The sequence below is a fragment of the Halichondria panicea genome, chromosome 17, assembly GCF_963675165.1.
Source record: "Halichondria panicea chromosome 17, odHalPani1.1, whole genome shotgun sequence".
NCBI lineage: Eukaryota > Metazoa > Porifera > Demospongiae > Suberitida > Halichondriidae > Halichondria > Halichondria panicea.
The window spans coordinates 2,524,314-2,551,271 of record NC_087393.1 but is presented as its reverse complement, the minus strand read 5'-3'; the positions used below and the strand labels follow the sequence as shown (position 1 = coordinate 2,551,271).

General features: G+C 39.7%; 3 protein-coding genes across 8 annotated transcripts; 2 read left to right on the top strand and 1 right to left on the bottom strand.

Annotated features, from left to right (window-relative positions):
* Nucleotides 1–69: 69 nt before the first annotated feature.
* On the bottom strand, nucleotides 70–24,385 carry LOC135350898 (GATOR1 complex protein NPRL3-like). 4 transcript variants are annotated; one of them, XM_064549753.1, is made up of 17 exons: nucleotides 24,244–24,385; nucleotides 22,178–22,208; nucleotides 21,960–22,122; nucleotides 21,824–21,906; nucleotides 21,395–21,471; nucleotides 16,109–16,163; nucleotides 11,540–11,589; nucleotides 11,432–11,459; nucleotides 8,298–8,376; nucleotides 8,199–8,251; nucleotides 7,444–7,557; nucleotides 7,010–7,159; nucleotides 6,706–6,826; nucleotides 6,508–6,549; nucleotides 6,164–6,236; nucleotides 624–735; nucleotides 70–299 (listed from the first exon to the last, which is right to left on the bottom strand). In XM_064549753.1, exons 1-17 carry the CDS (start codon nucleotides 24,311–24,313, stop codon nucleotides 149–151), a joined length of 1,452 nt encoding a protein of 483 aa, XP_064405823.1. In that variant the 5' UTR covers nucleotides 24,314–24,385; the 3' UTR covers nucleotides 70–148. The 4 variants fall into 4 exon arrangements, with proteins under 4 accessions (XP_064405823.1, XP_064405824.1, XP_064405825.1 ...); XM_064549754.1 differs by having other exon boundaries at nucleotides 8,199–8,239; XM_064549755.1 differs by lacking the exons at nucleotides 11,432–11,459; nucleotides 11,540–11,589.
* Nucleotides 1,872–4,932, top strand: LOC135350906 (uncharacterized). The gene is made up of 5 exons (XM_064549767.1): nucleotides 1,872–2,334; nucleotides 2,549–2,908; nucleotides 4,170–4,238; nucleotides 4,332–4,453; nucleotides 4,557–4,932. Exons 1-5 carry the CDS (start codon nucleotides 2,244–2,246, stop codon nucleotides 4,569–4,571), a joined length of 657 nt encoding a protein of 218 aa, XP_064405837.1. The 5' UTR covers nucleotides 1,872–2,243; the 3' UTR covers nucleotides 4,572–4,932.
* Nucleotides 14,952–26,924, top strand: LOC135350897 (uncharacterized). 3 transcript variants are annotated; one of them, XM_064549750.1, is made up of 2 exons: nucleotides 14,952–15,102; nucleotides 24,756–26,922. In XM_064549750.1, exon 2 carries the CDS (start codon nucleotides 24,823–24,825, stop codon nucleotides 26,794–26,796), a length of 1,974 nt encoding a protein of 657 aa, XP_064405820.1. In that variant the 5' UTR covers nucleotides 14,952–15,102; nucleotides 24,756–24,822; the 3' UTR covers nucleotides 26,797–26,922. The 3 variants fall into 3 exon arrangements, with proteins under 3 accessions (XP_064405820.1, XP_064405822.1, XP_064405821.1); XM_064549752.1 differs by lacking the exon at nucleotides 14,952–15,102 and adding an exon at nucleotides 24,391–24,517 and having other exon boundaries at nucleotides 24,756–26,924; XM_064549751.1 differs by lacking the exon at nucleotides 14,952–15,102 and adding an exon at nucleotides 24,391–24,513 and having other exon boundaries at nucleotides 24,756–26,923.
* Nucleotides 26,925–26,958: the final 34 nt, after the last annotated feature.

The following is a 26,958-nucleotide window of genomic DNA, read 5'->3' as shown; positions in this document are numbered from 1 at the left end:
ACAATAGTCAGTATGGTTACACACTACTCAGTAACTATGCATGCTTCTGTTATAAGTTGGTTGTTCACAGTTGGTTGTTCACATGACACAATTAATTATAAGAAAATTGATTAGAATGTCAAGTCAATACCCATACACATGACATCAGTCATATAGATGGTATAGAATGTTCTGGTAGAGTGCAAGTCACTAGTATTTCACTGAACTTGTCTATGAGAGTCAACAATTGGGATCGTGGAATATTCTCCATCAGCATGATCCCCTCAAGGTGGTGGTTTCCGTGGAAGTACTGTGACAGCCTGTAGGAGGATTGATGCACAAGCTGTACATATTCGTTACATTTCATTTCAGCTACAACTCTTGCTGCCAAAGGTATACATACGTACTGCTAATCACATTAAGATAAGTATGGCTCCAGGCATGAATTATTCGGTTCCATGTACGACATTAGAACCTCTAATCCCTATACCACCTCGAGTGTCAAGCAACAATAGTAATAATTATGTATATTCGTTACATTGCAAGTGACATAATGGCTTTGGGTTACAACCTTCCAGTATTAGATGAAGGCTCACTGATTAACACGTACCGTAGCTGAAGCACACGCATGCATACCAGCATACCTAGCAAACTCCTCCAAGTCATCACTGTTGCTAGCAGCTGTGGTCTGGAGGACACAGTTCTTCTCTACGGGAGTTAAATGGCTAAGCAGCTCTGACTGCTTCAATGCATCTCCTGCATACAGAGAAAATATTGAATGTTTTGTGAGCAAAATATCTTTGCAAATGAGCAGAAATATTGACACTTTGCGTTCTGGCAAGGATCGTGTCAGTGATGTCATACAAGTACAGTTTCACAAACAATCGCTGCAACAGCTTCTTCCTTATAGAGGACCCTTCCCATACTTTCACAAGTGATCTCTACCATGTACCACTTGCGAGTACCGTACCCTCGCGAAAATACGCCCACCCTTTTCTGCAAGAAGTCTATAGGCTTATTAGGGGACTGGGCGTTTCATCGCGAAAGGCGAGTTTTCATTCGAACATACGCCCACCCGCGGCCTCAAATCGAGGTTTACATTTTGCTCTATGCCACCATTAATTTATTGTATTTTCATTTTAATATGAACATTTTATTGACAACAACAATGTTATAAACTAATGCATGAGTATGATTAAAGCATGACAAGAGAATGAACATAAAGAAGTGGACTCTAGTTGATGTAGACTGGCGATGACAGCCGCCCGAGCGCGAGCGACTGGCAAACTGCCTATCAGTCACTCGTCTCAGCGGAAGTGTAATAGATCGTATGACACTACTAAACATGAATATCGTTATAGATAATGTGGTTAAATTTTGCTATGAGATTCAGCTACTATGGAATGCACTGAATCCCCTGAAGTGTAAGTGTGGTTACAATTACAGGGCTAATATGACGTTGAGCAATCTGATAGGCTGCAATGCTTGTTGCAGCTGAGACGAGTGACTGATAGACAGTTTGCCAGTCCCTCGCGCTACGCACACGAGGGGCTGTCGCCGCCAGTCTACCGTTGATGTTAGATGTAGCAGAAACTTCTCAAAGGATGGTAGGTCATACTCTTACAGAGCAGCTATCAGGTACTTTGTTTCAGAAAACCAAGGCAAGGTAATGTGCAAAATTAGCCTGTGTGATAACTTTCTTGGACTTGTGTTTTCCTTTCTCAGCATATAGGACTACTTGTTCCCTGCATATACATCTTCAGGGGGCAAACAGATCCATACAGAGAAAGTTATAATGTCTGATCTTGGTCCAGCAAGGAGTATAGTCTTACTAGCTACTACCTAGCCTCGATTCAAGGCCGATTAAAATACGGGCCTGGAATCGAGGCTAGCTACTACCTAAAGCTTCCTTTCTTCACTAAAATTAATTAATAGTGAACATGTGGCATTCAGCTACTGCGCATGCTCAACTTCTTATTCTGGGTGGACTTTTAATCGAGTGAAAATACCACTTCGAAGCAAAAGAGGGGATGGGCGTTTATTCATTTTCGCGAAGGTAATTGTACTTGTGGTAAGGGGAACTCTCTGGGAAACTCCCTGGTGCTTTTCATGAAATACCGTAGATCTACTTGTGGTACATGGTAGGGGGAACACTCAGGGAAACACCCTTGCCACTCTCAGCATAAATACACTGCATCAGAACCTACATGAACACAACTGTTTCTCTACAACTAAGAATCAAGTGAAACATTAAAAAAGTAGACATGAGAGGCTACTTCAGCTACATTATTGTGCTGGCAGTCATCACGACCTTGCAGTCAGCAAAAGCTGTTACATTCAATGCTAGGAATCTGAGTGAGTCTGTTTGTATTTCCACTAGATCTAGAGTAAAAACTTTATAGTCTGCTTACATTCAGTTGCTGAAATGGAGTAATATGTTTAAAACATGTAAGAGGTAGCTTTGTTAGCTAGCTATAAGTGACTGATATCAAACATATTGTAGGATGCTCTTCTATTTACAATATGTACGTACCATACTTCGCGCACTTTATATAAAAATTTCTTGCAGGGTTGAAGCAGTCTCCACCAGGACCTACACTAATGATTAAGCCTGGACGAAAGACAAAAATGACATTGCAAGTCTCTTCAAACGAGCCTCAATTCGAAGTATTTCGCTTGGCAGTTCGTCTTGGATCAACTCAAATCCAGAGAAATAAAAAAAACCGTAATATCACAGTAATCTACAACAGCTGCACAGACAGCGACGATCCCCAATGGAGCTGCAAAGAAGTCCGAATCACTCTTAGACAGAGAATAAAAGAACTAGGCTTTCAGCAAATGTCATTTGACTTATACAACACAACTGAGTCCCTCCACAATCTCACCGTGATTGGCCTTTTTTCTGCTCGAGAGTCACCAACACGTCTCAGTAAGTATCCATAGACTATTGGCATAATTATTGTACCATGTACCAGGTATAGGACATGTACATCTATACCATGAATATTGTTGTAGCCACCAGTGGGGTAGCCAGGATTTTGGAAGGGCGGCAGGGAGAAATAATAGGGCGCTGCTAAAATGAAAGCACTGCAGGTGCTGATGCCTCGGTGGAGATGCCAAAGCTGCATAACATAAAGCTACTAGCTAATAGCTTTTATACACAATCATACCTGCCAACTATCCCGTCTTACCGGGAGGGGTCTAATTTCAAGCACAAAACATTTTTGCTTGATTTCTAAATACTGCACATGTAAACATTCCAATTATAGGTGCAAACAGAAGTAATATTGGAAAGCCATGTGGCAGGAAGTGCACAAAACCCACAAAAATCCATAAAATAAGGAAATTAATGTCAGCTTTACAAGACTGTATTTTTAATTATAATTATTGGAAGATTGATCAAGAATCTAATTTCAAGCACAATCTTTGATTTTACCAAGTAAATTTAGGTTGGCAGGCCTGCACATGCAATGTCATGATGAACATTTTTGCTGCATGCAAACTCAAAGTGTGGGTAATGATCGACCATGATTGTTGTTAAAAACGATTGATGCCAAAAGTTCAAGTCTAAAATTAATGGCTGCATCAGCAGAGCTATATAGAGCCTTGCAGCTACCAATATATAGCTAGCGTTCTAGTGCAGAGCTAACTACTAAGTAGAGTAGCAACACTCGGTAAACAAGTTTGGCTACGTGCTCTTCTGAAAAGGCTGCATGCAATGGCATTCCAAGTAGGCATAACTCAAGAACGAAGCATTATTTTGCAAATCCATGGATTAAAATACAAGAAAACATGACTAGAAGCCTATAGAAACTCTTACTTGCACTTGATTCATCCTTGAGCAGCTGTAGCAGTCTACACAGACACAGACACATACACACAGACACACTACCGTATACCTCACTTGCGCATGCGCACCGAGGCATAAAAAATGTCATCACTTTTTTCACACTAGATAACCCTGCCTACATTTCAATTGCATGACATCATTCTATAGTAAATATGCATGCAGTAGAGCAGAGGATAGACTCACAAATCACAATGATTCAAGTGAGTTGAAGTTCATGGAGCATGCAGAAGGGGGCTTTAGCCCCCTCAGCATGCCTACACCACTGCATGGTCACTATACTTTTGCATGGCAACACAAAATTAGTTGTATGTGACTTATTCAAGTGTCTTTCCCAATGCAGGCACCACAATTATGGCAACCCCAAGTGAGGACACTACCAGCACCACCTCTGAACAGCCTGGAAGCACCGGTAAGAATGAGCTCTATAGCAGCTAAAAACTAAAACTAAAAAAGCACGTGCCCCTTAGAAATTCATTGTAGTATACCATATTTTCCCACACAGAATCACTCAGATTCTTAGGTCCTGTCACTGCATTGTCGCTGGTGATCGTGGTCTTAGTCGTTCTCGTTTTAGTCCTGTTATGTGTGTGTTATCAAAACTCAAGAACGATCAAATCTCTAAAAGTGAGTTTAACGCATAATTATATTTATACAGCATAAATATTATGCATGCACTATATATCACTTGTGTTTTGATTGAACATTCAAACTAAGTCTTCTTTTTTAGCAAGGAGAATCCTAACAAGCGGTTATCGATATGGTTGGATTGCCTACATCGGAATAAGCGACTGGAGAACCCCTTCAATACATAACAATGTTGAACAACAGTGAGACTGAGATCAATATCAGGGACCGAATTTCAATTGAGAACAGAACGAAGCCCACAAGCAGTGAAGCGAAGTGTTGCTATGTACGTCATCCCTGAGGCTCAATTTAAACTGATTAACTATAGCCTAAGTATATAGCTATGTCTGTTACTCTGACATATATACGCGGAACACACTTCCTTGTTTTGTTTACAAGCATAACATAATTATTGTTGATTGATGAATGGCTAAACTAATTAGTCGAATAGAAACTTCAAATGAACAGACTTTGCTTGGCACGATTTTGAAGAATGCAACAGTCTTCAATGTATACATGTTTAGCGATAAAACTTGTGAACAAAGCTTTAGTTTAGAACTCTATAGAAGCTGATGATTATTAATTCTAGTCGCATTACAGGCAGTCGGCTTTACAGTACCAATGCTTCCTGCATGTGGCTACTCCCCGAGGTATAATTGTCACCTGTACTCTACTAAATATAAACATACAGTCTGCCCTAAGACCCCCAACTTTTCAGTATTTGCAAGACAAGACAGGAAATACATACCACAAGTATTTTAATGGGATGACATCACAAAAACATTGTTTTAATGAGATGATGACACCCTACAACTCTGCCAGATTGTAGGTAATTAGAAACACTATGAATTTGAGCAGAATTTAATACCAGTAAAAATGAGCTAAACGCAGGCCCGGATCTAGGGGGTGGGTTTCAGGGGTTACAACCCCCCCAAACACTCACAAAAACTACACTTGTGGCTAAATGAGCAATGTGGTTAACTTACAAGCTGTGAACTATGAAGTATTAGTATCTGTTGACATGAGTACAAGTCAAGGACGCACTAAGTAGTAAATAATTACACAATAATTTTCATTCCACACATACTATTCACATACATGTATTATGTATACCTGTGTCACAACTATAACATGACAAGGCACCTAGCTGTAGTAGACAGTAGATTTGTAAGTATACTTTGTGCATGTTTACTATGATGTCAGTTTCAATTAAGGGGGCGTGGCCAAACATTTTGTTTTATAACCCCTCTATAAATGTGTGGCTGGATCTGCCCCTGAAACGGTGAAATCGCACAAAACTATCTGTGAAATTATGTGAACTTTAAGGTTAAAGATTGGATGATGTAAACTATCAGCATAACTACTATTACACATGTACCGTATAGCGTGTAATTTTCGTGGGGCAAAATATTCGTGGTTTTCGTGGTTGGAGGTCTGACCACGAATATTTTACCCACGAATGAAGCGACCTTGCCTACCTTTACCTGCAGTGCAAGCTCCAACCACGAAAATATTACCCACGAAATGTCTCAATATTGCTGAACCACGAATATTTTGTCCCCCGAAAATTACCCGCTATACGGTATGTATGCTACCAGACACTAAATAAAAGCAAACAACGTGAAATCATGAACACGACCACAAAAGAATATACTTGTAGAAAAGTTATAAGCTGCAAGTAAACATGACACACGCATACAAGATAAAAACCTTTTTTTGGTGAATTTCCATTGATTTTTGGGGGTTCAGCTTCATTGGGCACAATGTACACATACGTGTGTAGCTATAGGAGGAGAAGAAGGAATGATGATCTGAAAATTGCAACAACCATTTCGACGATACTACGTTTGTTATGAGGATGATTGAGTCATGTATGCGTTTAGGTATATAAGCAACTAAAGAACATGCTTGTTCAAGGGATGCTATGGTAACAGTTGTTACAACGCTGATGTGTTTGGGCTATGTAATAATGATTATAGTCTCCAGTATCAAGGTTACGTTGAGTATTACGTAGCTCTATAGTATGAGTCAACTGATCTCTCTTATCTACGAACCTGTACTATCTGTTTATGCTGCAGCAGCCAGATCACAATTGTCTGTGAAAATTTCAAAAATCGTACGTGCACATGGAGAAAATGTTCTATCTGATTACAAACGCTCTGTATAATAATTTATATAGGAATAACTGAATGTGCATGCATACAGTCAATGTCAGAAAGTACGCATGGTCAATTATTGCACATAGACAATACCTCATCGTCAATGATGTCCTTAATATCCCCTAGAGGTACAGGGAGGGAGAAGTTTGAGAGTATGTCGGCCAGACACTGGTCATGAAATCTATCGCTGAACTGGGAAGACAGCTCAGAGTTCCTGTATAAAGAACTAAGTATATACATGTACTGCATATACCTGCTTTGTTTACCATAAATAGTTCGTACTCCTATATATACATACCTTGATTTGTATATAGTACTTTATACGTAAATGTATACGTAATTGTAGACATTAAATTATATATAATTATACCGTCTTCGTTTTGGCCGAAAAACTCACAATCTAGTATCTGCCATAGGACTGGTGATATATACATTGTTTTCTGACAGTGGATAAATGGCCATGGCTTTCCTCCAATGGACCAAGTGGGAGGCAAGACGTAACACCAGCACTAGAGGAATGTCCGCATCTAAAGACACTGCTTGAAGACTGAAAATGAAAACACAGTTAGCATGCAAGTACAAGCATCCCAATAAAAATCAATGGTAATATATAGACGCCTTGTTGGCAATGATGCATCTTGAAATCAGACCCTCAGTACACGCGTCAAGTTATAGTAAACAGAAACATGTGTAATTTTACCACGCATGCATTTTTCTAAATTTGTGCAATCTCATGTCAAAGGTCCAGCACTATACAAAGTAATAATCAAGCAATGAAAAACTAATTCCAGGAAAAACATGAGTAAAGTATTATCAGTTTTATCAACCTACTTTTTTAGTGGAGAAACAACACTAAGTAGTCTCTGCATGGCGGGGTTGGAAGAAGGAGGCAGGGATGTGAGGACATTGTCAGGGCTCTCAAACAGAAGAAGTGCCGAATATGATCTGCATGATTGACATTGTATACATCTTGCAGATCTTGAGATCCTCACAAATATATTGACGGGGTCGAAGTACTACCAATAATATGGCATTTCACATTCCTAGGCAGTTTTTTTGTACAAAGAATAAAGGAAAAACTATGCTAACAAATGCCATAGACTAGGATCTACAACTGTAGTAACCACAGACCGTGCTCTATTATTCTGTGGTTGGCATTTTTGGAACAGTTAGAGCACAGCTGGGGTAGTTGGAGCACTGGTTGGTGGTCAAAATAATTGATTTTTAAGCCATAGAATTTTATAATAGCTATACAACTGCTCCATGGTTGCAATGCAGTACAGCTAAGTGATTCTATAAGCTTCTAGCAATGCTATCTTGCTAATAAAGGCTTTATTCTCAAGTAAAGGCTATAGTTTTGCTTACCAGTACGTTGAAGGCCATTGCAGTCTCTCCAGAATCAGGAATAGCAAAATCTTTTCGTGTAGAAGGTTGCTATTCTAATACCGTGCATTAACTAGTACGTAATGTATATATAGTACATGCATGGCTACCAAGTATATAGCCTAGTTTAGTACGAGAAGAAAGATAATTATTATAGCTCCTGGCTCTGCACCTGAAGCAGGTTGTTCATTATTGGTACAAACCTTACAAAGAATACTTGATCAGATAAGTCATATTCAGCCTCCTGCATTTTGGACTGAATTGTGAGGTATACGTTTACTGCCCTGATCGAAAATACTTACGCTATCAAATTTGATGAACATATTCACATCAGACCAGCCATTAATCTTCACCTGTATGTGCCTCTCACCTCTTTGCAAACTGTAAATGTAAACAATATTTATGCAAGAAAGTTTACTTAACATATAATATATAGTGAGCTCTATAATTATGCACACTATAATAATTAATACTGCATCATAATGACATAATTATAGTTAACACCACAACGAGGGATGTATGGCATATATAGCACTGAAGACCGAGGGCACCTATAGCGTCCCGAGGGTTGCAATAATTATGAGCCATGCATCCTGTGCCGTGCTGTAACCTGGGGGAATAGCAACATAACCGTAATATATACGGCTGAGACAACTGTATCGGCACCTCGGCATCTCATATATATCTTTCAATAATATTCACTGGCATCTATATAGTAGACAGCTATAATCGATTTGTACTATCAGAAGCAGCATACAGGTCATCTCAACAAGCTAAGGTGAGGCTTAGAAATAATGTTGCAGCTAGTTTACTGAATTACTATCTGTAGGATGAAGGAGCCTCCCAAGTAGATATTGTACACAAACTGGTACTTTAATAATCTATAGAGGATTACACCAAATGTGTGAGTATAGTTGTACTTAAAATGATTATCTTAAGATTGGTTAGCCTCGTTCTATTAAGGAAAAATTGGCCTGGGAACAAGGCTAAAGATGGGTAAGAATTGTGCTGATAAACCATAATTATTGTGTGCATAATTATATGAATCAAAAATATTTCCCCAAAAGTTGCTATATATACAATGTATGGGAAATCCGTTTAGGTGAAAACAGGTGTGTGATCATAAATATAATATCAAGGAAGTGAAGTGTTTCTAGACAGTTTTTCTTAGAAGATTCGAGCTTACTCGGTGTAATTTTTGATTTAGCCGTTAGATCTGCTTGAAATCTGGCTAACCAATTAAAACTAGCTAAATTGTGAGCACTGTGGAGGATGTGTACCTTAAATTTATTCGATTTAAAGCAACACTTTTGAATAATTACGAAGCCAGAGGTCGTTTCTTTTGGAGGTTGAAAAATTATGTGAAGTCCTGGTGTTGCATATTTAGAGGGTCGCATCTAATTGGAGGTCACTCTACTGTCCTCAATTATAGGCCGCTTGTTTCTTGCGGCCTGGAATCGAGGCTATGGTTTGACCTCTAGCTATTTAGGACGCGACATAAACAAATAATTGTCAACACAGCAATCGCTACTTTTAGAGGTATAGTAAGGTATTCTCCCACGCATTCAGAATAAGACTGTACTGCGGTACTGAGACAAGTCAGGGAACCAGCGTGGCCAGCTCTGGTGGCAGCATAGATAGAAGAGTAAGAGGGATTGGTAACGAAAGCAGTTCACGTGATCATTTTACATTGAATCTGTAGTAAAACCTTGAAAACTATCCGCGTTACGCCCTACAAACAAGGCTATTTTGCTGGGTAACTCGCTCAAAATAAGAAAGTTGTGTTTTCTCAAGACATAATCTTTTTCAGCAATTTATAACACGCCCAGTCTGTGAGCCACGTGTTGTACTTGCTAATGACTGACCACACCCAGTAAAAAGGGACATTCCAGTAAAGTTTTAGGCAAACAGCAGCTATTTATAGTCTTGTATTGCTAAAATGTGTAAGCGTGCTGGTTATAACTGCTAAAATAGGTATAGACCTTTAAATATGAGTAAGTTGCACAGACTGAGCATATATACTTGTGGTATATTATACACTGTGTGTAGAAATGCCATCAGCTTGGCCTAGCTGGACCACGCTCATCTACAGCTTTAGCTTTTTGACACAGCCTCGATTAAACCGCGGGTAAAGCGGATGTTACACGAGGGTACTTCCGTTACCAATCCCTCTTCCTCTTCTATCTATGGTGGCAGTAGCTACAAATGTACCTGCTATAGGGCCTAGATGATAATGATGACTAAGACTATTAGTTTAGATCTAGCATTTAGAAAGACACAAGAAAGATAGGTGGTGATAGTCTGATCACACAATTTAGACTAGTAGATCTAGCTAAGCTCTATACTATACCTTAGGCTTAGCTAGAATAATAGCTATAGCTAGTGCTTGCAAACTTCCAGTTCCAAGTCCATGTTCAGCTTGCTGCAGGCAAAGTCATAGATCTCTACGTGGGCAGTCCAACATCTCTAGCACTGCATGCCCACGCTCATTTTCACCCTTCTACCACCCTTCTACCCTCACGTGACTTCCCAATACAGGCTCTCCTTTTTCCTAACTCTACGTCTATACCTTTCTTTATTCCTCCAATTAATACCATATTTTATCTCATTGAACAATTAATTCCGAGCGAAGCGAGGCTATAATCATGCTAGGTTCAATCGAGATCAACGGTGGTAGTGGTGGTAGTGGTAGTGGTGGTGGTGATTGGTCGATTTATAGATCTAGCTCCAGTTGCTCTCCAGGCAAGCGGTTTCGTCCTAAACTCAGCACAGGTACTCTACATCAACACAAGACTCTCTGAACGACTTCTCATCCCGCAGTGAAGCTCTGCACAGCCGTTAGTGAACTTACTTCAACTATGGTTCTTACCGTGACGATCCGCCACAAAAACGATCATTACACAAGCATCTCCAGCTAGCTAGATCTAGCTACTTCTCTATACCCTACTCTTCTCACAATATGTAGTGTACATCAACACAAGACTCTCTGGCCCACTTCGGATCTCACAAAGAGGTTCTACACTGTCTTTATTGAATACACAAACCTAGCTTACCTAGCTTTCTTACGTGCCGATCATTACGCAACAAAAGAAAATTACGTCATAAGCCAAGCAAGACTAAATTACGTTATAAGCCAAGCAAGACTAAATTACGTCATAAGCCGATCAAAATTTAATGCTGAGCGAGGATTGCACCATGTGTACCCCTAGTACAGTATTTTATCTTATTGAACGAGGTGATAAAGACTGAGAATAGAAAAAAGAAAAAGGAGAGCCTGTGTAGAGAGGCTAGCCAAACTCTATAAATATTGTAACAAAATCCCAAACAGACCTTAGCCGGAAACCGTCCCACCTAACCGATTACCTACTATAATTTTTTTTGCTGTTCTATTAACCCACCACCTTATGTTTCCTTATGTTGTAGCTTATTCATTCACCTATATACACGAGCAGCACTGTGACAGCCTGTACATGTATAAGAAGATTGATGCACACCATTTTTTAGTACCTACAATCTAGTTATTTTTTACTTTTCATTTACTTACTAATCATATTTAAGTACAGCAAGATACACGTTGGATTCCGTTGGATGAAGCTAGTTGTGAGCAAAAGGGGGCGTGTAATGAGCAAAGAGTGGTGTGTGCACATACATAGGTATATATACTACGTATAATAATAAGTGTTACCGGTACAGAATAATGTGGTTGTTTGCATAGGTGCCAACTCTTTTGACCTCTGAGATCAAAGGAAATGCAAAAGCAATCCAGTGCTCTGTATGGATGGCATGCTGCAACACTACCATAGCAACCCGGCATATATTGCACTGCAATAATATCAAAACATAGGGCATGAAACTGCTTTTTGACTTATGCCCCACCATAAATACATGCACTAAATACACTAATACACGCAGGGCCATGCAGTATAATTATGGCTATTGTAGGGCCAATATATATGGCCAAGAGTATAATTATTATGATAGAGAGAGAGTATCGAATGTAGGCATATTGTGTATCAGATCAGAGGAGGCTGGACACGCGTCATCCGTATTCATCTGTTAGTCATTAATAGTCATCAATAGTCTCATGAATACGCTTAAAATCGATCATTTTCGATCCTGCTGAGTCAGCATTTTACCTAACTCCTCTCCATTCTTATATATACTTGTCTATCTCTCTTGTATTATATCTCCTGTTAGTTAATGAGTCGTAGTAGTTTAACAATATGATTGCTATACCTGCTACTACATCAAGACAGGAGTAAAAAAACAAAGGCAAATGCAGCAACAACTCGATGTTTGACTAATCTATGTTTCTGGCTCATTGCTTCTAGTATGACTATGCTACTCAGTTTCTAGTTTCATTGGGTATGTTTAGCATCATTTACTACTAGAATAAAGTGCTAAAATCGCTTGCAGGCTTTTGACTTGGCTGAATAGCTACTGTTCTCTGCAAGTTTCCGTATATCTCTCCATGCACACACATTTCCTCCGTAAAACATTATGACGCGTGTCCAACCTCCTCTGGTATCAGATGTATGCAGAGAGTAACGTGACTTCCTGTATCTGTCACAAGCTTGGAATTTGCACACTGACAAATCCAAGCGTGGGTGATGTAATCTATCAAGAAAGTAGATTACATCACCCAAATAAATTCCAAGCTTGTGACAGATACAGGAAGTCACGTTGACTTCCTGTATCTGTCACAAGCTTGGAATTTGCACACTGTCTGACCAATCCAAGCGTGGGTGATGTAATCTATCAAGAAAGTAGATTACATCATCCACGTAAATTCCAAGCTTGTGACATATACAGGAAGTTACGTTACTCTCTGCATATATCTGATGTACAGTATGCCCACGTTCGATACTCTCTTCTCTATCGTATACACTTGATATGGCATATTGCACTGGACCAAAATGACCTCTTGAGAGATCTTACCCCACCCTCCACCGAAAACTTTAAAATCATTGCTTTTATAGGGACACACCCTCTCAGGCATTTGTGGTTTCAAGAGTGGTATGAAGAGTGTTTTCATACACTCCTGGTCTGCAAGGCAACAAAGTATAATTTCCATATAGTGGGTATATTTCGAGGTTATAAACTTTCGCAGAAATGCCTTTAGAAAGGTTTTTGCGCCTTTTTGCAGCATGCATGCATGCAATATTAAATTAGGTACAAATGTTCACAGTATAATTATGCTTAATCAGCAAAAACCACGAACTATAATACCTGCTATACGGTAATGGCAATTTGTGCCACAAACAGATTATTGGCCCTTGTAGTAGATAGTGATCTTGGCACCGGGCCAATAAACTAGCCATGTATAATAACTATTACACATGCAGTAGTTGCTTACTCTCCTTCATACATTCCTGATAGCCTATTTACCCTTAGGTATATCGTATCGTCGGTTCCACCAACTTCATGTTTCCTTTTACAGTTACCAAACTTAAGAAAATGTTGGGCCTATTAAGCTGAATTTTGTGTGCCTATCATTTTAGCTAGCATAATTCTTAATGCTCAGTGGTACTGCCCTTTGCAGCTCACTTGGAAGTTTGGGGCAAATAGTAAATTGCAAAAAACACTTGAGATAAGTGTAACAGTTTACATAAGTAAACCACAATACTACAGAGCAAGGCAGATCTTTATGTTTTGTTGTTGTAGTTTTTTCACGCTATTTGTTGTAGGTCATGTCAGCTCACGTGAAGTTTTAGCAAATAGTATTACTGTAAAATGCAAAAAACCGCTTGAAACAGTTTACAGCTAAACCACAAATTGGCTATCTGTAGGTACAAAGTTTGGGCTCTAGGGGTAGCTTGATTACGACATAAACTGCCTGTCGTTTAATTAAAATTGTTGACTGAGAAACAGCCTGCTGCTGAACCAGTCTCCAATTCTCTGCCACATAGTCCGCCACTTAACACCTCTTAATAACTAAGTTTTTCCTGGTTACCCAACTAGTAGTTTAATACTGCAGGTATAGCTATAGATCTATATATCCACATATACTGTAGGTATAGCTAGATCTGTATATATCCACATAAAGATCTGGTCTACAGAATCTTCTGTTCCAAAATTTAAACTTTGTCCCTTGCTCTATAGTATTGTGGTTTACTTATGTAAACTGTTACACTTATCTCAAGTGGTTTTTTGCAATTTACCATTTGCCCTAAACTTCCAAGTGAGCTGCAAAGGGCAGTACATCTACTACATGTACATGTACTGCCCTTTGCAGCTCACTTGGAAGTTTGGGGCAAATAGTAAATTGCAAAAAACCACTTGAGATAAGTGTAACAGTTTACATAAGTAAGCCACAATACTATAGAACAAGGGACAAAGTTTAAATTTTGGAATAGACCAGATCTTTATGTTTTATTGTTGTAGTTTTTCATGCTATTTGTTGTAGCTCACATATAAGCTCACGTGAAGTTTTGGCAAACAGTATTACTGTAAAATGCAAAAAACCACTTGTAACAGTTTACAGCTAAACCACAACTTGGCCAAATCTCTATCTACAAGTACTCAGTTTGGGCTGTAGGAGTAGCTTGATTACGAAATAAACTGCCTGTTCGTCTAGCTATTTTTTAAATTGTTGACTGAGAAACAGCCTGCTGCTGAACCAGTCTCCAATTCTCTGCCACAATGACATAGTACGCCACTTAACTCCTCTTGGTAAGGATTAGTTTTTCATGGCTACCCAACCAGTAGTTTATGCTGAATACTGTACTAGGTATAGCTAGAGATCTATATATCCACATAAAGATCTGAATCCAAAATTTTAACTTTGTCCCTTGTTCTATATAGTATTGTGGTTTACTTGTGTAACCTGTTACACTTATCTCAAGTGGTTTTTTGCAATTGACTATTTGCTCCAAACTTCCAAGTGAGCTGCAAAGAGCAGTAACCATATATGGGTAAAATCAGATAACAGTATGGGAAATTACCTGGGAAAATTCCAAAATTGAATTCATATAGTATATAATGAATGGGTAATAAAGACTGGCATATCTTTCACATTACTCACTACCTCTATAAGTAAAGGCAACAATGTCAACAGAGTTATAGGACGACAATTATAACCTGAATATACCCTGAATATACGTATAGGTGAGCAAGATTGATTAGCATAGTATTATGTGTATGAATGATAATTATAGAGATCTATACATGTACTTTTGGGCTGATGCTACAGTCTATCAATATATGCTAGCCATGCATATATAGACTCAAACAAAATATACGACTGAGTTGAACACAACTGATGATTGCATGCAATATGTATGTTATATTTTGTATTATACTGTTCTGCTTGCATGTATAGTGCGTAACATGCCGTATAGCGAATACAAGTAACAAAAAGTTTCCAACTATAGGAAATATAATTAACGAATGCCACAGATTAGTGGACTGACACTTATACATAGCATGCAAACACAGCTCAAGGTACTGATTGACACCACTATCAATATTGTACAAACTGTAACAAGATACACACACTTTGAGTTGTGTGAAAGTCTGCAGTATCCAGGGTAGACCGTACGATACCGTATACCGTATGTGTCCGAGCAACGGTAATTTATTCTATTACGAGACCGACTCGTACATACGTGCAAAACGAATTTACATGGCACATATATACACAACCAGTCTTATGCATCTGTAAATCTACAGTTAAGCCTCGATTATCCGAACACCTGGTATCCCCACCTCATCTGGATGGTTGAAATGTTCGGATACCAAAATGACTCAAAAAGAGCCACGCCCATCAATAATTCTCTGCATGCAAAATCAGCAAACAATGTCCAGAGCTCTAGTCTTGGACATAATGCATCGGTGGACAGAACAAGGTAGCAAGCTATACTGTTAGGCTATAAGCTGAAGCATTTAGCTGCTTCTGCTAATCAGCAACGCAAAAAGCTTTCAACCACGTGGACACTTAATGCATATTATGCGAGTGGGTGTTTACTATAGCCAATTAATAATCGAGAATTCGGATGATCGAGGTTCGAATAATCGAGGCTCAATTGTATAGGGAAACACCTGTATGACAGTTGAATTAACAAGCTGTAAATGGTTTAGGACACAACAAAAGATTTGATTAACGATGGCTTACCATAGAAGTATTGAACTGAGACTTTTAGCTAAAGAGCTCCTGTCCAAAAGGTGACCTGTGATTTGAAAAAGAGTACAGTCATTTGATGTTTATTCATTGCTTGATGCCTTACATTTTGGAAAGAGGTGCTCCTTTATAAAATGTACGTGAAGGTTATACAGTTATCAATGATGCACAACATGTGGGCAATACAGCTAGGAAAGGGCCTATATCGCCAGCAGCACTTTGTTAGTTGGTGGTGCAAGGTTGAACCACCGAACTATGGTATTGCCTTCATGGAGGGGGGGTGACACTAACTGCAATCAACTCCTAGTATAGATAAGGACCGCCTATCTTGGAAATTCAATTGTAATCCCACTCATAACAATTAGCCTCTACACAGGCTCTCCTTTTTCTTTTCTGTTCTCAGTTTTGATATTACAATCGTTCAATAAGATAAAATACTGTATTAATTGTTCAATGAGATAAAATACGGTATTAATTGGAGGAATAAAGAAAGAAATAGACGTAGAGTTAGGAAAAAGGAGAGCCTGTATCGGGAAGTCGCGTGAGGGTAGAAGGGTGAAAATGAGCGTGGGCATGCAGAGCTAGAGATGTTGGACTGCCCACGTAGAGATCTATTAATAACACTTTGCCTGGACATGGACTTGGAACTGGAAGTTTGCAAGCACTAGCTAGCTATTATTCTAGCTAAGACTAGACTAAGCCTAAGGCTTAGGCTTAGCTAGCTAAATCTACTAGATTGTGTGTTTAGATTCTATCAGACTATCACCACCTATCTTTCTTGTGTCTTTCTAAATGCTAGATCTAAACTAATAGCTTAGTCATTATTTTCATCTAGGCCCTAGCAGGTAGCTACTGCCACCAGAGCTGGTTCCCTGACTTGTCTCAGTACAGTACAGTACAGTCTTATAATTAACTCTGAATGCGTGGGAGAATACCTTACGTCACGATTGTGGGCTACATATCGCCCACGTTCATAAAAATCCTTGTGGATCACGCGATTTCCCAAACCAGGCCTCACTTTTTCTTAACTGTACGCCCATTTCTTTCTTTGCTGCTTCATTTTGTCTATTCTTTTTTTGCTACCTTCTATTTATGGACGAACAGTGACAACAGCAAGAAAAAGTAAGGCCTGGGAACGAGGCTACATAACGATGCCCTCTAGACAACAAGTGTATGCATGTATTTCAAGTTGTTTATTCATTGCGCATGTGCTATATATAATTATGTGAGCTATTTTGTGCAGTTGCACATGGCAAGTGCATAATCTGTAACAACAAACACAACAAAGAAACAATTTAAAAAAAAGACAGGGAGCGAGAGCGAAGAAACAGCTGAAGAGAGGGAAGTAAGACTGGCCAGATTCAGAGAAAGCTACGGGGCGGCGGACCAGCTCCACGTACCTACTATATTTGAAGTTTATGAAATTCATACCTAGACCTACATATAGCTATCTATTTAAAGAAACAGCTAGGTCGAGAATCAACTTACATTTTCGTTGCTTTTCATTCTTAGGAAATCGCTTTAATTGATACTTCTTCACATTACAGTGTTCCAAACAAGTTAATAGACAAATCGCTCTTGCTCACCCCAAACGTACTCTAGCTGTATGCTCTAGCTATAATTACCTTAACAGGGATTCAGGCCAATGATAGAAGTGCATGTTGTTGACAATTGACGAGCCAGCTGAAGGTCAAAGTTAAAGCGGCACAAAGACGAGGGTACAATTCAAACGTTGAACGGTATAATAGCTTTTTTTTATAACGTTTTTGGATTTACTACAAGCTTGGTATAGGACTAATGACCTTATTTGACAAGAATGCCCTGCCAGTGACACTCTTGTCCTTTCTCCTCTTGTTAGGAGCCGGTCAATGGACTATAAAGTACGTAAAAGGCGAGCTGCTGTTTGGATCCTTGCTTTTGGAAGCTTTAATTGCTTGACCATGCAGTAACCTGAAAGATCTATAGGGCTCTACCAGACAGAAATGCAGATCCAACGCTATGCTGAGCCTCCTTTTTATAATTATTATAGCAAATATTTAACGAGAGCACTGAAGTGCTAACTCTAGGCTGTTGACTGTTGAATAAATAGAACCATGCAGAGGAGTGTTGTGTAGAGTTAGCCGGCCAACGTGCTTCTTAGTTTCTTAGCTTTGCTGTTGTTAAAACTGTTGTGTGAAGGCTATATCCATGCTGTAAACGCAGTGCTATGGCATCCAGGTGAGTAGACACAAACAAACAAACCAACCGAATGACTACTATACCCGCTGGCCGCAGCACGGCCTCGGGTAACAATAGGACAATAATAACGTTTAGACACGAGACAAGTGAACATTAACTCATGTGATACAAAACCCAATAACTCAATACAAAGATTACTAACGCCATTATGTTCATGGTTCATACATCTCCCCTTCCAAAATAATCTGGTTTAGACACTAGTTGATAAGATCTACGTGGGAAAAATCAAAAGTGCTTTGAGGAGGTATATACTATGGGACTTATATCCCGTTGCTACGTTGTTGCTAAGTGCAATATGTAGCGCACCAAAGTTATAATGCACTAACCACAAAATGCCCCTCTGGCATTAGACAGACATGCATATATTAAATGAAATAACATCATCACGAGAAATAACAAGTATCAAAGTAAGTTAGCCATGCAGGAATGTTCACCACTGCTTCTTTGCAACCATGCAGGCTTCAAAGTTCATTTTGTGGAAGATGTTGTGTTCCTAGACCTAGTCCTTGTGATGCATGTCAATTCTGCTTCACCAATGCACTAAGCATCTAGAAGCGGCTCTTTTTGCTGGGGGCTTGAGTAGAGGCGAGCTTCTTTGGCTTGGTTGTGAGGCCGAGGGGCTGTTCGAACAGCAGTGGGGTGGCAGTTTGCAGCAGCAGTAGTGGGGTGGGGCTGTTTTGCAGCAGCAGAAGTGGGGCAGGCAGTGGTTTCAACGTTGGAACTCCAACAATTTTGTGTCAAGCCATTTGTTGATCCATGCCAATCTTATATGCTGCAGATACTGGAACATATCGCCTAGAAGAGAGAGAGATGGAGCTGTCTATTATTAGGGTTGTCTCTGTCATTTTATGCAGTTTATATTGTGTTACTGTAAGACAGTGTTATGTTGCTATGCCCTCGGGATATAAACTAGTTATAACACGTGCAGTCGGGATGAATGGCTCGTACCTGTGTATATAACTATCACATAACGTAATATCTACAATTTACTTAGTATACGTACCTAGTATCCCGTTGTGTCAAGCAATTGTATTGTAGTCAAGACTCGAGAACAAGGTTTTCGTGTGCGCACTAGTATATCTAAATGAGTAGACACTGTTTTGTCAGTGTCCATGTAATTTAGGAGCCCTCAGGCACTTGTAGTATACCCTCGCTACGCTATAGGGATACTAAAGCAGTGCCCTTGGGCTTCTAAATCCCATATATAGACCCCTTCAAAACAGTGTCTAACTATTATTACACTACAAAAGAGAAAACAAGATCGAAATATGTATAGAGCCCAGGTATTCTCACCAGTCTGATAATCCGCACCACAGTAGAAGTAAATAGCTCTCTGCCGGGTACATGTTGTACTGTAACATCATACCGTGCTATAGTATCAGGTTGAAATCTTAGGGCTCGTGAAGTTGTTTGGTGTTGAGAATGGGTATCAAATCCAACTCAAAGGAACTTACTTGCATCTTAGACTTCTTCAATGTGAGTCAGTGTTGCATCCATCCGAAGTTTCTAAGACAGTGCTTTGTCTTTGATTACTACAACGCAGGTCGTCTTTCAGTGCTGCTCCGTATAGTACAAACTGTATAGGCAAGTTTTTGTTCAGCACTGCACTGTCACATTCGGCTTGGTCTCTGCTGGCTCTCTCGAAAATTGTTTCGTCTGGCCTGCAAGAATCTGTCGAGTTTTGCAATGAGTGCTGCCTCTCTTCATTCATCGGTGATGTTTGTAGAGGTAAGCACGTCCTCTGCGTCCTCGCCCATGCAATAGAGCAACGTACTGACAGTCCTTGTATCCTCAGCATGCTCTGTCCAGCACTGTGCATGCATGGTATTGGTTAAAACGACGAGGGTCTTCATATAAAGTTAAACGGTCCTGGAAGCTTGAGATTGGACAAACTTTCCCTGTTTTGGAGGTGCTTCGTCATCCGCCATCACACCGCTGCCACCATGTAGTGTGAGGGTTCTCATACTTATAGATTAGCAGAGACTTAAATAATAAGAACGTTTCTTCACACCAGACAAGGATCATGATGTCATTGGTATATATATATACAGGTAAGTAGGTATTTGCAATATTATTTTGGGCATTTTTGCAATGCTGTAAACACTTGCAAAATTCACAGTGGAAGAGTGTGATATGGGATTAATAGCGCGAGTAACAAGCAATAGCAAGGCCTCTAATTTGCCGAATGCAATTTACCCAGCCAGTGCTTATTATGAGTGCTCATTGCACAAGTATAACATTGCATTCTTAGCAGCAGCGTTATTACAAAACAACTTCCGTGCAATTACAGCTTGACAACAAGCAATTACTGGTATTGATGTGATACGGTATTAATAGCACTACAAATTCTAGTGCAGTAATAGTAGTAATATATATTATACTAATAATACCATATCCTCAACTATAATGAACTTTGTCGTAAAAAGTAGTTGGAGCCAAAGTAATTATTCGCTGCAATGGCGCACTTGAAATTGTCCACCTATAACATATGGCATTTGCACTATACAAGTGCCAACTGTTGTATTAGTACCCCCTCGACTCACCCACGACACCTGACCAACATAATGTTTCCTATATATACATACCCATAAAGACTTAATGTTGTGTAGAGGGAAACTATCTTACTGTGTCTAAGATGTACTGTCACAACACAGCACAGCAATATTTCTATCAAGGGATTGATGAGGGTAACTATGCTTTAGGTAAAGTTTGTACTACAACACGGCAAAACAATACGTGAAGAATTAAACTGATTCCACCACTCCCCCCTTATTATCACAAGGGCTGTCACTGACAGCATCTACGGTACACATTGTAACACTTCTTCTATACATTATTATACCGCATTACTGTTTTGCGAGCGAAATTTACGAATGAGCCAAATCAGCAATTTAGTACTATGACATACTCAGACAACAATGGGTTTGTACGGGCTGTATAGTAGTTGCTTACTCCCCTTTATGCTATGGTATTATGATACATGTATGTTAACGTAGGTGGCTATTGCCATAGCGACCTTACCAAATCAAATAATATACTTACTTGCTGAAGGGTCTGGAATGTCTGCTTCCTCAAGAAGCTGCATTAGCAAATTGACCTCTTGACACAAGAAATCACACCTATATGTACAATCAATTAAGTAAAAGAAATCAGCAGGCCCATGCAGAACTTAGGAGATAGAATGACTTTTATTTACAGGTATTGATTACCGTAAAGCGGGAACGCACTCATTTTCGTGAATAAACATTTTGTTGACTGCATTGCCTGGTAAACCACGCCTATTTGGGGCATTTCGTGGAGGTCAGCTTGCCCACAAAAATAACGAATTTACCCCACGAAAATTACCTGCTATACGGTACCAACAACTTTCAACATAGTGACTGCATCGTCTTAGCTTTTGAAAGTAAATGACGATGAAAAGGTAAACAAGTTAGGGGGGAAAAACACAAGCTTCAATTCTGTGCAACCAACTTTTTTTCCTCATGAACAATTGCTGACCCGATCAGGTGTGAAAGATGGTCGTAAGCTTCAATCAATTTTTCAGAGCAATGTGACTGTATCAGAAACCAAGATCAGGGACCTTGACAAACGTGTACAATACACTTACCTCTAATACGAATACTACATTAAAAGTAATTGAAAACGTTCCATTGTATACGGAGAATGGATGCCCCACAAATCTCCATTGATCAACACTGAGCTCAAACTTCCTGTCAACCATAAGTGAGCTAGGAGCTAAGATCTCAGCTAGAGTGGTGGGAGGTAGAACACTGCAAGAGAAGAATTTAAGTTCAAATTATACGGTATTATACACAACTCTAATACCTTGCAACATCCTCATGTGTCGTCACAGTGCCTATTAGTGTGAAATAACGATACATGAAGATCATTACGACAATGTATATTATACAGGTGGTCGGCCAATAGGCAGGTCAACGTGCAACATAGATACAAACCAAGCCAAACTTCAGGCCTAAAAGGATATTTACTACTATAATTATGCCACGGTATGCATGCGCAAGCGAGGTATACAGTAGTGTGTTTGTGTGTGTGTGTGTGTGTGTGTGTGTGTGTGTGTGTGTGTGTGTGTGTGTGTGTGTGTGTGTGTCTGTCTGTCTGTCTGTCTGTATGTCTGTGTAGACTGCTACAGCTGCTGAAGGATCAGTGAAGTGTAAGTATAAGGCTTCTAGTCATGTTTTCTTGGATTTTAATTCGTGAATTTGCAAAATAATGCTAGTTTCGCGAGCAGACTACTTGGTTTGAGTTATGCTTACTTGGAATGCCATTGCAGCCTTTTCAGAAGAATGCGTAGAAAAACTTGCCCATGAAGTGTTGCTACTCACTTAGTAGTTAGGTCTAGCTGCAGGAGTGAGAAGAGAGCTAGCTGCAAGGCTCTACTGATGCAGCCCATTCATTTTAGTCTTTTGGCATCGATCGTTTTTAACAACAATCATGGTCGATCATTACCCACTCTTTTAATTTTTGAATGATGCTCTTACAATAAATGCTATGGTGAGCCTTTTGTTTCAAAATGGCGATACAAAATACTATGTGTTGGTGTCCCAAACTGGAAGGATAAATCGACTCGATGTGTTTTATCAACTCGATTTTATCGACTTCATCTGGTAGGGATCGACTCGATGTGTTTTATCAACTCGATTTTATCGACTTCATCTGGTAGGGATCGACTCGATGTGTTTTATCAACTCAATTTTATCGACTTCATCTGGTAAGGATCGACTCGATGTGTTTTATCAACTCGACTGCTTCTGGTAAGGGGATCGACTTGATTCCAGATCGCTGGGGTAAAAGGCGAGTTTCGAGGGCGGCCTGATATGGCTGTACTCTAGCAACAAAGGCGCTAGGCTCAGACAAGGCACTGAGACTCTTGAGGCCACAGGCACGCCTACAGCAGCTCAGAGTAGCTCAGATGGGATCTTCTGAGCCTGAGATCATACAGCAGCTACTTGCTATGTTTCATGAACTCAAGTAGACAAGCATTTAGTGATTTAATTAGATCTACCTCGACCCAGCACAAGTAAGCTGCTGTGACCTTCTGCAGGCGTGCCTGGAAGGTCAGCTACTCTGACCTGCTGTAGGCGCAGGCGTGCCTGTGGCCTCAAGAGTCTCAGTACTGGCCTTGTCTGAGCCTAGCGCTTTTGTTGCAAGTACAGCCGTAGATAGCCACGATATCAAGCCGCCCTGGAAACTAGCCTTTTCCCCCAGCGGCCTGGAATCGAGTCGATCCTTACCAGAAGCAGTCGATATGACATCGAGTCAATCCTTACCATATGAAGTCGATAAAATCGAGTTGATATAACACATCGAGTCGATCCCTACCAGATAAAGTCGATAAATGATTTTTGGTACACCAACACATGGTATTTTGTATCGCCATTTTGAAACAAAATGCTCACCATATGATACCACCATACGAAAATAACCTACATGTATTACAGTGTGTGTAGTAGATCTGATATTCATAGGCCTGTTACATGTAGTATATAAATCTTCAATGAATAATTATGTCGTAATCATAACTCCATGTAAATCGACATATAGACTTAGCTGGGTACCGTTCTGACGGTACGGGTGGCCAGGGGGCACGATTTACAGTTATTCTAAGATAACGATATTCATGATTCAAATATGCTTCATAATTTTATTCATGATGCTAACAGGGCAGTATTGCATATGTACCGTGCCACAACATGACAGTACAACCCCCCCGCCACCCGTCAGATCAGAACGGTTGGCTGGGCCACGCCCAGCTAATATAGATTTTACGTGGCCCAGTAGTCGACTCAGTCCTAGTTGACTAAATCCATGATAAAAGGAATTCAGTATCAATTAATTGGAAAACCACCATGGTGTGGCCAGCAATGGCTCACCTCCTCTGTGATAAAAAACAAGCCGGTTGCCCCTGCTTCCACTAGTGACTAGCCCCACTGCTACCGACATAGCAACACGTCCCTGGTATACGTACGTAGTCAATGTAGAACTAGCTCTAGCTATATAGCTAGCTCAAAAGTGGGAGGGGCGTATACATATCATTGTTTGTACCTTGTACATGGTAGACCAAAGATAGAGGGTAGATCTACTAATACTATACTGAGACTGAGACACTGAAGATTTAGTTCTAGGTGGATCACTTTTGTGTTGTAAGTAAGTATGGACATAATATCTAGAATATGGTGTGTAGATATACATGCCATGGTATGTAAATATAGTCTATAGCATCACTTTAAAGGCTGAAATTAGCTCATGATTAGTCATTGTGATGTGGCATTTTGTATTTATAGATCTAGCTAGATCTACATGTATCTAGATCATCTAACTATATTGTCAGCAAATCCAGGTTCCTGTTTTAAACTACCTCTGCTTATTTCATTCATCAATACAGCTAAATCGAAAGGCTGGATACTTCACATCGTGCTTGCGCTTGGCACTGTTAGGTCTATTACTGAAACATGGCTGTTTTGTTTGACAAATCAAGGCACTCCATTGGAGTTCAGTTTATAAAGGCAGGTTTACTCTGTGTTCTTCTATATGCCCAAACAACGAATAGTGTAGTGTTTCTTGCGGCTGAGACACTATTTGGAAAGCGAAAACAGTTAAAGTTTGAATTCATGATACAGTACGGACCTCAGGCAGAACCTGTTGTTGGCATATTCCATGTACCACCGAATTTGGACGATTTGTGGCTGAAAGAGAATCCTGATGTATCCTTTATAGACTTGGTATCAGGCAGTCTGTATATCAGAGGTAAAAAAGTTGAAGGGGACCTACCTCGGATCAAAACAGGAGCGATTGTAACGGTAGAACTCAGCGTGACGTCTCCTTCTATGTTGAAGGTACAAAATCCTGGTGAATCTTTTGTGAAGAGTTTCTTCGATATCCCTGAAATAAACGAGACTGATTTTGTCAATGTGTTTGCTGGTGCACTACAAACTGGCCGAAAAGCTATCCAGATCGATCTTACAAATGATGGAACAGCCGACCAAGTTCCTACAGCGGAAAACGAAAACGACATTCATGTAAATTTCGATAGGTACCAAGGAGTAATTGAAGTTTCGAAAGATGGAAAATCCTTATCAAGAAATGCCACTCAACAAGGGAATGGTTATGCCCTTCTTAGCAAATTACTAAAAATTGGGATTCACAAAATCAAATTCAGTATTGAATCAGATTTCGGTGCATCTCTCTGCATAGGCGTGGCAAGGCATCCTTTTCGGCTGTCTGACGATTATATAAAAGATGTGATGAAGCATATTTATCGTCATCCCGGATTAATGTTGTGGAGGTCTTATCGCGGTCTACTTTATTGTGACGGAAAACAACTAGAAAAATCGACTGGAGCATTAGGATGGCAGCACGGAGGCTCAATCCTTATTGAGCTTGTTGTGAACATGGAAGAGCGTACTATCGAATTGTTGAAGGATGACGTATCCTTGGGTACCATTTTCACAGATATACCAGAAGTGGTTCAGCCGGTAGTATGCTTCTATGCTTCATATGAAAAGGCTGTTAGACTAATATCGTACACATCTTCTGTAATAACACCCAAAAAAATACCTTTCGCTCAGCAAAGTGTACCTTCGCCAATACATGATAAAGTTCACTTTGAACCTCAAGGTAAATCTGGGTTGATAACCTTGTCATCCGATAGAATGACAGTGTGCCGAGAGAAAAATCAGGGAGGAAATTCGCTGTGCTTATTAAATGTCGTATGCGAAAAAAATTGCCTGCACCGATTTAGTTTCGTTATCGAAATGGACCAAGGAGCAAGTGTGTGTGTAGGAGTGACAAATGTGCTAAATTCAAAAAATATTCGAATAAATGGAATAGGAAACATCTTTTCTTCTCCAGATATTTACGTATTCAGGTCATTCCAAGGAATGTTGTATAATAAGGGAAATGAGCTTCCGAAGCATTTGGAGGAGTTTTGGATGACTGGCTCGTTACTGGAAATGATCATTGATGTTAATGAGAGCCAAGCAACAATACAGTATGCAATTAACGGCAACGATCAAGGCATTGCATTTTCTGGTATCTCTACTCCTATTAAACCTTTGGTGGCTTTCTATGCAGGCATGGAAAAGAGAGTTACATTGATACATTATGAAGCAACACCAAGACTCGTACAGTCAGTTTCAACGGAACGGCACGACTCAGGATATGAAACAGGTATTCCTAATCGATTCACAAGGCTTCAATCAATGGCTGTACAGCCAGATGGAGAGTACAAAGAATCAAAAATTGACTATAAAGCACTCGTTATAGATCCAAAAATTAAATGTCGAAACTGCCAAAACCCGGTGGATTGCGTAGCTCTTCCTTGCGGGGATAGATTTCTGTGTGCAAAACATTTGTGTGAATGTGGGAGTTGTCCTTGCGGTGTACATAACCATAAACACTTTAAGATGTGGAATTTATTTTGTTAGCTAGTGTTCGTTTGTGTTCCTCGACATACTATTATTATAGTACAGTCATGTTAATTATAATTATAAGTCATTATATATAGTTGAAGTGTAACAAAAGTAATTATAATGCAACAACTAACAAAATACGCTACATTTATATAGCATTATAGCAAATTTAATCAT